The 14,386-nt window shown below is 40.4% G+C and overlaps 1 protein-coding gene across 2 annotated transcripts in view; it reads right to left on the reverse strand.

Moving 5' to 3' along the window:
• LOC140734964 (protein kinase C-binding protein NELL2-like) overlaps positions 1-14,386 on the reverse strand; it is a 320,968-nt gene that overhangs the window by 251,699 nt on the left and 54,883 nt on the right. For both annotated transcript variants that reach the window (XM_073059717.1, XM_073059716.1), the window contains exon 4: positions 1,170-1,343. In XM_073059717.1, coding sequence (XP_072915818.1) covers positions 1,170-1,343 — 174 coding nt within the window. The remainder of the gene's footprint in view (positions 1-1,169; positions 1,344-14,386) is intronic.

A 14,386-nucleotide genomic window follows, 5' to 3' on the forward strand; every position in this document is an offset into this window, starting at 1 on the left:
TTTAATTTTTTTCATGTGGGTTAATGTGTTTTTAATAATTTATATTTGGTTATTGTCATGAAAGCCACATAATTCATCAAGCTATCTTTAAAAGTGTCTCCTACTTCCCAATCTAATAAAGAAAAAGACCAGTTAAACGTGGGACCATGGTAGCTTCGGTGTCACATACCAGACTGATCTAGATATTTGCTGGGACTTGTCATTTGGAATCCAAAGACTGGGGCTATAGAGGCCAAGAAGACTTACAACCAAATTCTCACGCAATGCAACAGGGCCAAAAATGAGTTCTGCCACATTTTGAAGTAAGAAAAAATTTAATTACAGAATGCATGATTTCTTCCAAGAAAGATTTTACAGGTGTCATAATTTTTACATATTTATTTTAGCAAATAGTTTAGTAAATATTGTGCAAACTCACTGACTGATGTGAGTTCTACATTCACTTTGGTTGTTGTTGGTGGAGCAATTTTAATTGTTCCTTCAATTTCATCCCAATGAGGAATTATCCATTTCAAAGTGAAATGCATTATCTATAATAATAATAATAATATCATCCTCCAAAAGGACCACAACCTCGTCATAAGGTTTGGAGGTTTGCATACCTCAATGACCCAGAGAGCTATGTTGTCTAGAATCAGGGCCTTGTGCTTTGGGTCACCCATGCTAAACAGGTCAAAGGGTAGAGGTCAGACTAAGAGTGGTCCACCGGACCTCCAGGTACTGGGGTTCAGCTCAGGGCTAACATCCCTGACTGGTAAAACAAAATTGTTATGGAAACAGCAATGGAGAATCCTTCTACAGCTGAGTGTGACGGTATTCCTGAGTCTCCACCTGGGACGTGCATGACTGATAGTAGTGAAAACTGAGAGGCAACTACTGACACAATGAAGGAAGCCCTCAATATCAACAGAAATGGAAGACCCTCACTGCTGCCCAAACATCAGTGGTATAATTGGCTGTAAGTATAATAAGAATATACTTATTAAAAATGGAAATCTATGTTAGAAAATTGATCAAAGCACTAATTTGATTCCGGTGGGAAACGGCTACTTTTGGGATTCAGCGTATCACCAGCTCTCAGAATTGTTCACACAGAATGGGTAATGCAGTTCCATTTTCCTTATTTCATTGGTCCCTGAAAAACATCTTTGATTAAGGAGATCACTTACTTGTTACAGTCCACGTATAAAATCAAATGGGATGCACTAACGACTAAGGCAACTCGGTGCCACTGGCCATCCGCCAAGGCGTACGGGAACACCTCTGTGTGAGACTGACGGCTCCCAGATCGATAATGAAAACGCACTTCATTCCGATGGCCACTGCTCTCCACCTCCAGGTACCTAGCAAGAACAAATATAAGAGATGGAAGCAAGATCAGGCCATGTTGTCACTCAAGCCTACCGTGCTAATCAAATCCACTTTGCAGCTCCAAATCTATGTCACCTATCAAAACTATCATCATCAATGTTTACTATACCAAGCATTCACAATCCTGAGGTAATGAATCCTGAATATTTACAACTCTCTTCATAACACTGAAACATTGACTGAAACATTATTCATTTTCATAGGTTCTGCCTGACCTGCTGAACTCCTCCATTATTTTGTGTGTGTTGATTTTAATCCTTCTGGGTTTTTTTGGATGGCGTGCTAGCATCATAGTTTAGTGTAACGCTATTACAATATGAGTAATCTGGGTTAATTCTGCCGCTGTCTGTAATGAGTTTGTATGTTCTCCCTGTGTACACATGGACTTCCTCCAGGTGCTCTGGGTTCCTCCCACTTTCCAAAGACACACAATAAATTAATTAGTCACTAGATGTAATTGGGCAGTATGAGGCTCTTTGGACCAAAAGGGTTTGTTACTATTCTGCATGTCTAAATAAAAAATAAAACAATCTGTAAAGGACTTATCCCCTGCCCATAGACAAGGCTTCCCAGTTCTGGATACCAAGAAACAGGCTATCGGCATCTTTCCTGGGAATCTGTAGCAGATTCTTCGAATCTCTAAAAATCTTTCAAATGATGCAATTCATTCACTGCGTTGAAACCAGAAATAAGTAAACATTTTTTTTATACACATAATTATTAACATTCCTCAAACACCTTAGCTTTTATTAAAACCAATAACTCATGCTTTTAATTTTTTAAACATCTTATTTTGCACTACCAATTCAATAATCATCCTTTCTTCTTCACTTTTTGACATTAGCTTTAATCCTGGTTTCTCAGCAATAACAACAAAATGAGGGGTTCATCAATTTCTCCAATTTCCAGTAATCTCTTCCCCCACCCCTCACGTCTTTGCTCTTTTTCCCATTCCCTATTCTAGTTCACCTCTCACTCCTTCTCTTCTCCTCACCCGGCCATAACCTCCATCTGTTTCTGCTCCTCCTTCCCTTTCTTCCATGGTTCACTGTCCTCACCCATCAGATTCCTTTTTCTTCAGCTCTTTATCTTTTCCACCTATCACCCCCCTCCACTTACCAATTTTACCCCTCACCTGGTCTCACCTATTATCTGCCAGCTTCTACTCCCTCACCTCCTCCCACTTTCTTATTCTGGCTTCTTCTCTCTTCTTTTCCAACACAGACGTCCCCCGCTTTACGAATGTTCGCTTTACGCCACCTCACTTTTACAAAAGACCTACATTAGTAACCTGTTTTCACATTACAAAGAGGATTTTCGCTTTTATGAAAAATTTTTCCATATAAATTAATGGTTCTTCGCTTTATGCCAGTTCAGCTTAAGAAAGGTTTCATAGGAAGGTTCTACCTTTGTAAAGAGGGGGGACACCTGTACTGATGAAAGCACAAAACATGGACTGTTTAGTCTCTTCTATAGGTGCAACCTAACTTTTGATTTCCTCCAGCATGTTGTGTGTGTAACCCTATATTAGTTGTACCTTTTTCTTCAAAGAAGAGATGAAAGGAGAGGAATGAGGATAGGCTATATTTCATTAGGAGATGAAGAGATTTGGTACGTCACCAAAGACGCTCACAAATTTCTACAACTGTACCATGGAGAGCATTCTAACTGGCTGCATCACCATCTGGTATGGGGGGGGGGGGGTTACTGCACAGGATTGAAATAAGCTGCAGAGAGTTGTAAACTCAGTCAGCTCCATCATGGGTGATGGCCTCCATAGTATCCGGGACATCTTCAAGGAGCGATGCCTCAAAAAGGCAGCATCCATCATTAAGGTCAAGATCACACCAGCAAACAACAATCCCTCAGGTGACAGCTTGCAGATAGCAAATCTATCCAATTATTTCACATTTTCCACGCCTTCTGCTTGTTCTTTTTGTTTTGTTTGTGTTATGGAAACTGTTGGGACCTGTGGCATATACTTTGGAACTTGATCGAAGGATCTAGCACTCTGCTGTATTGGGAGAACTGCTTCAGGGAGATACAGACGGGGGCCAAAAAGTGTGGAGAACTACAATTTGGCTCATGGAAAAGACCAAGACGAGGCACAGGGTCATGAACGACTCCATCTCAAAGCAGCAAGGAAGACCGAAACATCGAGGTGAATGTAGATGGCGTCAGCAATAGCTCCCATCAGAGACAGTCAGCAGCCGAATTAGTACATTCAACCTGGATCGGACACAGATCGACGCGTTTGGCCCAGATTGGTGGTGGTAGGACCCCGGTCGGTGGTCACTCTTTAAGGAAGGATTGAGTTTGTGCAGCTGCTCTCCCCATATGCAGAGGAAAAGATGTTTCCCATATTCTGAGATTTCAGTGAATATGGGTGTGTACTTTATATCAGTTTCCTTCAATTTTTCCATGCTTTCTTTCTTGTGGCCGATTGGCGGGTGGGTGATCTGTTAATTTTTGTGTGTGGGGGGTGTTGAGGGTTTGGTTCTACTGTCACTGTTCTTTTCTGCGAGTGAGGGGGTTGGGGAATGTTATTGTGGCTGTTTTATACTGAAGGGGGGTGAAGTAGGGGTCAGCGAGTTTTGTTTCTTTTCTTTTTCATGTCGGGGGGGTGGAGTTGACGTCTTTTCTTTCATCAGCACCCATGGCCTTCCTGTATTTCGTGGCTATCTGGAGAAGAATAATATCAGAATTGTATTGTACATGCATGCATTGACAATAAAATGAACCTTTGAACCTTAAGGACCCCCATCACCCAGGGCATGCCATCTTCTCATTGCTATCATCAGGGAGAAAGTATAGGACCCCAAAGGCACACACTCAATGATTCAGGAACAGCTTCTTCCCCTCTGCCACCCAATTTCTGAATGAACTTTCAACCGATGAACACTACCTCACTACTTTTTATTTTTCTTTTTACACTATGTATTTAATTTAACTATTTAACATATACTTACTTAGGTTAATTCATTTTTTTCTATTATGCATTGCAGTGTACTGCAGCCGGAAAGAAAACAAATTTCACAATATATGCCGGTGATATTAATTCTGATCCTGATTTTGATGAGCGATGAGACTTTTTGAGGATAACTCTAAATATTGAGAGGTCATTCTAGCTGAATTAGCTGGGGAAACAAGGACAAGGAACCAGATTTAGACAATTTGAGAGTAAAGTGCGGTGGAGGTGGTTACATAATTAGGGTATCTTTAAGGAATTCAAAGCTTCAACCACAATTTCAAATCAATAATGTTGGAAAACAGAACAGATAAAATTTGGTCATTGGTATGTGGAAATATTGATTACCAATTGTACTCACATCTAGCCAACCTGACATTGAAATGCAAACACATTAACATGCTTATTTTGCACAACCAGATGGCAGGCTTGGGTTAAAGCACACATGCCGTGATCAACATAGCAATTAAGAACACAGTACCCCATGCTCCCAGAAAGCTTGTACCCAACAGAATTATTTAATAGTTCTACACAAGGCTACACGTGACACAGAACGCATCCTTAAATTGCCTGCAGACTTCCAGGTGAATTAAGGTTTATAGAAGCTGAAGGTTAGGAGGCTGATCACTGTATCAATAGTGCTGGTGTAAGTTTCAGCAGCAATTAAAACTAAGATAAAACCTGATTTGATGACACAAACCAATCTCTGACAATGTCTGAATCTGAATCAGGTTTAATATCACTGACATATGTTGTGAGATTTGTTGTCTTTGCAGCAGCAGTACATTGCAATACATAATAATAATTTAAAAACTGTGAATTACATTAAGTATATATAACATAGTTACATTAAATAAGTAGTGCCAAAAAAAGTAGTGAGGTAGTGTTCATCGGTTCAATTTCCATTCAGAAATCAGATGGCAGAGGGGAAGAAGCTATTCCTGAGTCGTTGAGTGTGTGCTTTCAGGCTCCTGTACCTCCTCCCTGAGGGTAGCAATGTGAACAGGGCATGTCCTGGGTAATGGGGGTCTTTAATGATGGACAGCACCTCTTTGAGGCATCACTCCTTGAAGATGTCCTCGATACTACAGAGGCTAGTGCTCACGATGGAGCTGACTAAGTTTACATCTCTTCGCAGATTACTTCGATCCTGTACAGTAGCCACCCTGCCTAATACCAGATGCTGATGCAGTCAGTTAGAATGCTCTCCAGGGATTATCTGTAGAAGTTTCTGAGTGTCCTTAGTGATATACCAAATCTCCTCAATCTCCTCCTGAGTTGTGTCGATACGTTGGCCCCAGGATAGATCCTCAGAGACACTGACACCCAGGAACCTGAAAATGCTCACTCTTCACACTTCTGATCCCTCTATGAGGACTGTTATGTGACCTTGCAGGGATTCACCTTCTTGAAAGACAGTCTGACTATCTCACTATGGTGACAGAGAAACATCACAGAATTGGTCTTATATTGGTTTTAATTTGAAATTTTACCAGCTTGAAATGTCACCTGGTGAATCACTGGAGATTTCTCTCAGTAAATTAAAGGTCATAATAAAAAACAGTACACTGTGTCAGATCATAACAGTCATGACCATATCTGCTCCGTGCCATGATCCTAATTTGTAGAGCGTGATTATGTTCTCAATCTCAAAGCAAACCAGACTAATCCTTACAAATTATCCAATGGATCCATTGAATGGATTAAGACTACAAGGTTAATCTACTTAAAGCCACACTTCCCCCACAAATAAACTGAAAATTTTCAAAATGTCATGTTCATTTCTGACTCATTAAAATAGCATTTGAAAAGTACAGTCAAAAAGTTCCGTAACAATATTCTCAATACTGCACTCTAATTCAGTATACAAGAAGGGTGTGAGAAGTAAAGATTTTATGCAGAGTGCAGTTATGACTCAGACTGGTCTCTATCTCCCTCTCACTGCTGTTCCGGAGGAAAGTGCCTGAGTGATCGATCTCTCTCTCTTTCTCTCTCGCTCTCTGTCCCAGAGGAATAGACAATAGGTGCAGGAGTAGGCCATTCGGCCCTTTGAGCCAGCACCGCCATTCAACGTGATCATGGCTGATCATCCACAACCAGTACTCCGTTCCTGCCTTCTCCCCATATCTCTTGACTCTGCTATCTTTAAGAGCTCTATCTAACTCTTTCTTGAAAGCATCCAGAGAATTGGCCTCCACTGCCTTCTGAGGCAGAGCATTCCATAGATCCACAACTCTCTGGGTGAAAAGTTTTTCCTGAACTCCATTCTAAATGGCCTGCCCCTTATTCTTAAACTGTGGCCTCTGGTTCTGGACTCCCCTAACATCGGGAACATGTTTCCTGCCTCTAGCATGTCCAATCCCTTAATAATCTTATATGTTTCAATCAGATCCCCTCTCATCCTTCTAAATTTCAGTGTATACAAGCCCAGTCGCTCCAATCTTTCAACGTATGACAGTCCCGCCATTCCGGGAATTAACCTCGTGAATCTACGCTGCACTCCCTCAATAGCAAAAATGTCCTTCCTCAAATTTGGAGATCAAAACTGCACACAATACTCCAGCTGTGGTCTCACCAGGGCCCTGTACAACTGCAGAAGGATCTCTTTGCTCCTATACTGAACTCCCCTTGTTAGGAAGGCCAACATGCCATTAGCTTTCTTCACTGCCTTCTGTACCTGCATGCTTACTTTCATTGACTGATGTACAAGAACACCTAGATCTCGTTGTACTTTCCCTTTTCCTAACTTGACTCCATTTAGATAGTAATCTGCCTTACTGTTCTTTCCACCAAAGTGGATAACCTCACATTTATCCACATTAAACTGCATCTGCCCACTCACCCAACCTGTCCAAGTCACCCTGCATTCTCCTAACATCCTCCTCATATTTCACACTGCCACCCAGCTTTGTGTCATCTGCAAATTTGCTAATGTTACTTTTAATCCCTTCATCTAAATCATTAATGTATATTGTAAATAGCTGCGGTCCCAGCACCGAACCTTGCGGTACCCCACTGGTCACAGCCTGCCATTCTGAAAAGGTGGACAGTGCCTGCATACAAATGATCTCTTTCTCCCTCTTGCTCAACGCCACCAAAGGATGGTGCCTGAGGTTGTTTGTTTGTTTTCTTTCCTTCTCTCTCACTCTCCCTCTTGTTCGATGCTGCCAGAGGATGGAGGACTGGATCTTGGACAAGGTTTAATCCAGGGATGGCCAACCTATGGTGCATGTGCCAGAAGTGGTGCATTGGATGATTAGAAGTGGCGCATTGCACCCCAGTGATAATAATAAAAAAGTAAGCCTACTCATGCCAGAAGTATTAACCAAAAACCGATTTGTAGAAAAAAAATCTGTAACAGGAATTCAAGTAGCTTAGAGCTAGAAATGGGTTTCTCTGAGAATAAATCTAAAACTTAGCAATTATTTTTAGCGCTTTTATTATTTCATACACGTCTTTTGGCGAATGTTGTCTTCTTTCACATTAATCTGTTTTCAATTTTTAAAATGTTCAATGAGTCAAACTAGGAAAGAAGGACTTTTGTTCTGCAGTCGTTCAATAACTACGTATTCCATTCACGTTTGATACTTGTTTGATCCTGAGGCGCCAGGCGTCTGCACCAGCGGTGCGTCGCGGGTTTTTGCCAGTGGTTTACAATTGACACTCGTGCACTACCGAGTTGTGCTTTGTTCATCCTTTGTGAACACTTGCAGTTCTGTACTTTTTCGAAAATTAAACCTTGTTTTTACGTTCAGTTACCCATCACAGTGCAAAAGAAAAGCAGAAAGTGATAGTAAGCGTGAATTCAATGAACAATGGGAAAATTAGTTCTTATTTATAGCAGGTCCGTCAGGAAAACCATTGTGCATTGTTTGTGAAAACACTTTCTCATATAATACAAGACACGATCTTAACAGACACTATAAAACACAACATCAGACTGAAATAGAAGGAAAACTGAAGCTGGTGCTTGGGTCTGAGTTAGGGAAAGAATATGTGATTAAGAAAATGGAAGAAATCAAAAGAAGACAAAATACATTTCTTAAAAGTCTCATTAAGGTGAGTAATGTTTATCTTGTTTTTATATTAAATCAATTTATCATGTAAAGATGCTAAATACATCTATATTAGCATATTTTCACAAGAATTGTATGGCGCATCTGAACCCCTGCGTGAAAAATCTGACGCATGGAATGTAAAAGGTTGGCCACCCCTGGTTTAACCAATGCCATTTGTGGATTGGACTGGGTTGTTCATGTTATGATGTTTTTCGGCCGCTCATCTTTCATTATTTTGTGCGACTTTGATCGGGGCCATCTGCAGATAACAAACGGCACAACGCTAGATTGAAGTGAACTGAGCTGAACTGAATATACTTAGACTCCTTTGATGACTTTGTGGTTTAGTGTTTTATATCCTATGTTTTGCTTGTTTCTTTTTGCCATTTGTGCAATTTGTATCTTTTTTTGGGTGTTGAGGGTTTGATATTTTTCTTTGAACGGGTTCGATGGTGTTTCTTTTGTTTTGTGGCTGTGGGAAGACAAATTTCAGGGTCGTGTACTGCATACGTACTCTGATAACAAACGTACTTTGTATCTTTGAAATTAATGTTAACATTTAAGCTGCAGAGAAATAAGAAGGCTGTATATAACAATCAGGCAGATAATAGACAATAGACAATAGGTGCAGAAGTAGACCATTCGGCCCTTCGAGCCTGCACTGCCATTTTGAGATCATGGCTGATCATCTACTATCAATATCCAGTTCCTGCCTTGTCCCCATATCCCTTGATTCCCCTATCCATAAGATACCTATCTAGCCCCTTCTTGAAAGCATCCAGAGAATTGGCCTCCACTGCCTTCTGAGGCAGTGCATTCCAGACCCCCACAACTCTCTGGAAGAAGAAGTTTTTCCTTAACTCTGTCCTAAATGACCTATCCCTTATTCTCAAACCATGCCCTCTGGTACTGGACTCTCGCAGCATCTGGAACATATTTCCTGTCTCTATCTTGTCCAATCCCTTAATAATCTTATATGTTGCAATCAGTTCCCCTCTCAATCTCCTTAATTCCAGCATGTACAAGCCCAGTCTCTCTAACCTCTCTGCGTAAGACAGTCCGGACATCCCAGGAATTAACCTTGTGAATCTACGCTGCACTTCCTCTACAGCCAGGATGTCCTTCCTTAACCCTGGAGACCAAAACTGTACACAATACTCCAGGTGTGGTCTCACCAGGGCCCTGTACAAATGCAAAATCTCTGAAGAGAATTGATTATGGCTGAGATCACATGTCTTGTAAAGACACCACCTAGAAGAAGACAATGGAAAACCACTTCTGTAGAAAAATTTTCCAAGAACAATCATGGTAATCGATAGAGAAAAGACTATGAACAGCATAAAAGGGGTCTCACCCATAGTCAACCATCAGATTAAAGACAGATGGAAGCCAATCATCGCCCATGTCATACAAAACAGCACATAATGATAATGATGATGTAAGAGAATGAGTGAGACAGAGTAGAGACCAAGAAATATGTAAGGATAATAGAGAAACAAGTAGGGTTTTCAGGTTTACAGCAAAAAGTCTGAGGAGGTGTCGGGGAATAGGATTGATCTATACAGTGGATGGATCAGGTTATCCCCATCTATACCATGACAATTGTCATTATCATCATTATATGCCATGTTGTATGATGTGACTGATCATGGTCTTTCCATAACCATCATTGTTCTTGGCAAATTTTTCCACTGAAGTGGTTTAGCATTGCCTTTGGCTGGGCAGTGTCTTTACAAGACGGGTGAACCCCAGCCATTATCAATACTCATCAGTAATTATCTGCCTGGCGTCAGTGGTCATATAACCAAGACTTTTGATAGCCACCTCCTTTTCCTATGGCTTCACATGACCATGATCGGGGGGTGGGGACAGCTAAGCAGGTGCTACACCTTGCCCAAGGGTGACCTGCTGGCTCGTGGAGGGAAGGAGCACCTTCCACCTCATTTGGGAGACTTGAATCTCCACCTGACATCCTTGAAATGGCAATGTTAAGGTACTGTAAATCTCTTGGAATGATTTGATTGTGAAATCCTCAGTATGACACACCAACAAGATAGAGTGGACCAAAACGAATGTGAACCACTTTATCTTCTGGAGAAGCCTTCGCCTGCAGACCATTTATTTTAAATAAAATTGGGGTCCTAATGACAACATTGAATTCAACAATATCAGATAACCAGAGATTGCAGCATATCTGAACGAGCCAGTTTTGATATAATCAACACGCGTAAATTGCTGGAGTAACTCAGCAGGCCAGGCAACATTTATCGAGAGGAATAAACAGTCAACATTTCAGGTCAAGACCCTTCATCAGGGCTGGGAAGAAAGACTAGAAATCACAGTTAGAAGGTGGGGGAAGGGGAGGAAGAAGTACAAGGTTGCAGTGATAGGTGAAACCGGGAGAGGAGGAGGGGACAAAGTAAGGAGTTGAGATGTTGATTGGTGAAAGAGGTAAAGGGTTGGAGAAGGGAGAATCTGATGGGAGATGACAGAAGACCATGGAAGAAAGGGAAGGGGGAGGAGCAACAGAGGGAGGTAATAGACAGGTAAGGAAATAAGGTGAGAGAGCAAAATGGGAATGGGGAATGGTGAAGGGGAGAGGGCAATTACCAGAAGTTCTCCTATCAGATTCTCTCCATGGACTCTGAGTAACATCCCAAGTATTTCCAGTCTTTACTGATTTTATCTTCTGTTGCCTGCATTTGGTTGAATTTCAACCCCAGAGTGATTGAAAGGCAGTCAAAATACCAGATAAGATAAACTCTGTCTAATGATTTATTATGGAAATTATTCCAAGACTATTGCTGTACATTTTGCACCAATTTTATCTTTAATTGACTGGAATATAAAAGCAAGGATGTAATGTTGAGGCTTTATAAAGCACTGGTGAGGCCTCATCTGGAGTATTGTGCACAATTTTGGGCCCCTTATCTCAGAAAGGATGCTCTGAAACTGGAGAGGGTACAAAAGAGGTTCACAAAAATCATTTCAGGATTGAGAGGCTTATCATATGAGAAGTGTTTGATGGCTCTGGGCCTGTACTCACTAGAATTCAGATGAATGAGACGGGGGAAATCATTGAAACCTATCAAATGTTGAAAGGCCTCGATAGAGTGGATGTGGAGAAGATGTTTCCTATGGTGGGGGAGTCTAAGACCAGCGGACACAATCTCAGGATAGAGGAGTATCCATTTAGAACAGAGATGAGGTGGAATTTCTTTAGCCAGAGAGTGGGGAATCTGTAGAATCTGTTGTCACTGGTGACTGTGGAGGACAAGTCACTGGGCATATTTAAGGCAGAAGTTGTTAGATTCTTGATTCGTCAGGGGTACGGGGAGAAGACAGGAGATTGGGGCTGAGAGGGAAAGTAGATCAGCCATGATGAAATGGCAGAGCAGATTTGATGGGCCAAATGAATAGAATGGAATGGAACTGTATTGTCATTGCTGTATCTCCTACCAGATAGCAGGAGATTGAACAGAGTGTCCGGGATGGGATGAGTCTTTAATGACTACGAAGCACGCTATAGGGCTGGAGAGTTGCAGATTGTCTCCAAGTCCGGTAGCTGAGTCCCAACGATGTGTTGAGCCATCCTAATCAATCATTGTGGAAGGCCAATTCTGCTCCTATACCTTATGGTTGAATTTCAAATTGAACATAATCCCCCTTTTGTGAATTCCCCAGTGACCTTTCCATTATTTGTGGCCCAATAATGAAATTGTTTAAATGAATGAGTTTAAATTTGTGTTTTGTGTTTAACTTTTTTTAATGTTTAGGTTGCTAAATAAGAACTTCCATACAAAACACAAATGTAAGCTATAGAGAATGACAATTATGTCCAATTTACTGGGAATAGGTATTTCCACCTCTCAGCAGCTACCTCTGGAAGTCCATAATTCTTCATAAAAATCAGTTCAGCGTATCCATTATCCACCTTGCAAACACTCTTGGACTTCCATTATACTCAAAGCAATCACTCTTAGGTTTCCATTATTTTATCTGAAATAATCTCTGCAAGGTATCTATTTTTATGTTAGTAATCAATTCCAGTCATTCATTATTGTATATGTAAGTGGGCCAAGAGATCCATTCATCTCATTCCCAATGAGATCAATTCCAGATAGCTATTACTTTTTTATGTAATGACTTTTCAATATCCATTTTTTCATACAATCATTCATAAGTTGCCAATTTTACCCACTCAATCAATTGTAGGATTCAAAGCTTCCTATGTAAACTCTCCCACATCTGCTTCATCATTTGAACACACTCCTTTTTAATGATTATACTATTTTATATCAGAAAACGAATGGTTTAACAAAGACTTTCTTCAATTGCATGTCCTCTACTTTGCATCTTTATTCCTGCCAAATACAAAAAAATAAAGTATGCAGAGATGGATATCATTTATAAATATTCATAATTTGTAGGCAGCCTACCTTTGTAAATCAGTATCAGGTAAATGCAATATTTTAATATTAAATTGAACCAAAATGGCATGAACCCCAAGTGATTTGAATAATGGAACTATACCTTTGGACCATTAGTAGATATTTGAAAGGATATAGTGGTGGAAATTGAACTGATAGTGAAAAAAGACTTTGAGATTTGAATCAAATTCTGTATGACAGAGATAATTGAAATAGTTTGCAGTACCGTTATATATTGTTTAGTATTTTGCATAATAAAGGACCATAGAGCAAACATCAAAGATAGTGCCAAAGGTTTTGGTGGACCTGGATTACTTCTTTCAGTTCATCCATGAAACAGTTTAAATCTCCTGTTAATGTACCTCTTTTTTTCCTTTTCAGGTTGGCTGGGGTCCTGTTGGAGTCCCTGGTCTACAGCTGCGCTCAGACTATGTTCTTTATGGACAGTGGGATCTCGCTCTTTGGAACTCACCGAGAGGCCTGCTATCTCAGAATCTCCAGGAGTGGCTTGGAAGACATGTGCCTTTGGAGTGCAGCCCTGAGGATGACCTGATTCCTCACCAATGTTGTTGACTGAAGCATTGCGACAGTCAGAAGCCTCTGCACTCGGGCTGCCTCTCTCTCTTCTGACGGTGAGAAAGGGTTTGCTGATTCTTGAGTCAGGGGTACTTGAGTAAGTGACACTGCAGATTGTAACATCAAAACAGGAAGCTGGTGGCTAGAAGATCTATTTTGTTGAATTGGAAGGAAATTAATCCTCCCACTGTATTTCATTGGCTTTCTCAAACTATGTTATGTTTAAATTTAGAAAAAATTATAAATGGTGTATTCGATACTTCTATTAAATTTGAAGAGATATGGAGACCATTTATTCAATATTTTCATATGATGTAATATGACCCTGTTCCAAGCTTATTGGATTTTCCAGCTTTAATCTTATTTATGTTGAGAGGATCGGAGTTGACGACACTGATGATTATGTATTCTTGTGAGATATTATAAACAGCCCTTTTTTTTTCCTTTTTAGTTTTTCTTTTTTTTTCTTTTTTTGCTTCTTTTTTTTCTTCATTAGCTATTAGATTAGTAGTTTAGTCAATTTTGCAATCTTTTTTTCTTTTTTCTGTTTTTTTTATATCATATATTATGAAATACCTAGATTTACCTTGTTCATACATATACTGTATGGTCCATGTTTTGGGAAAACTCATTCACACTGTAATCATTGCTTATGTATTCTTTCATGTGTAATGGGAATTTGTATGTTTGTAATCCCTTTATTAATATATCAATTGTATTTTGTTCATAATATTATTAATAATAATAAAGAGATTGAAAAAGAAAACAGGAAGCTGGTGGCCTCCCCTTTCGCTGTAGCAGGAGCGATATTTCTCCCTTCCTCTCTCGTTTGAGAGAGGGCCTGTTGAGATGTCGAAGTGTTGGGATGGACAGTAGTTTTTGTTGGACTCTAAATCATGGTCTCTGGGGTCTTGCTATTATATGGTGGGTGGTGGGGGAGAGCTGATGCTTTTGCTGGAGTAAGTGGGAGGAGGGTTGATGCT

Source organism: Hemitrygon akajei, chromosome 10, assembly GCF_048418815.1.
Source record: "Hemitrygon akajei chromosome 10, sHemAka1.3, whole genome shotgun sequence".
Classification (NCBI taxonomy): domain Eukaryota; kingdom Metazoa; phylum Chordata; class Chondrichthyes; order Myliobatiformes; family Dasyatidae; genus Hemitrygon; species Hemitrygon akajei.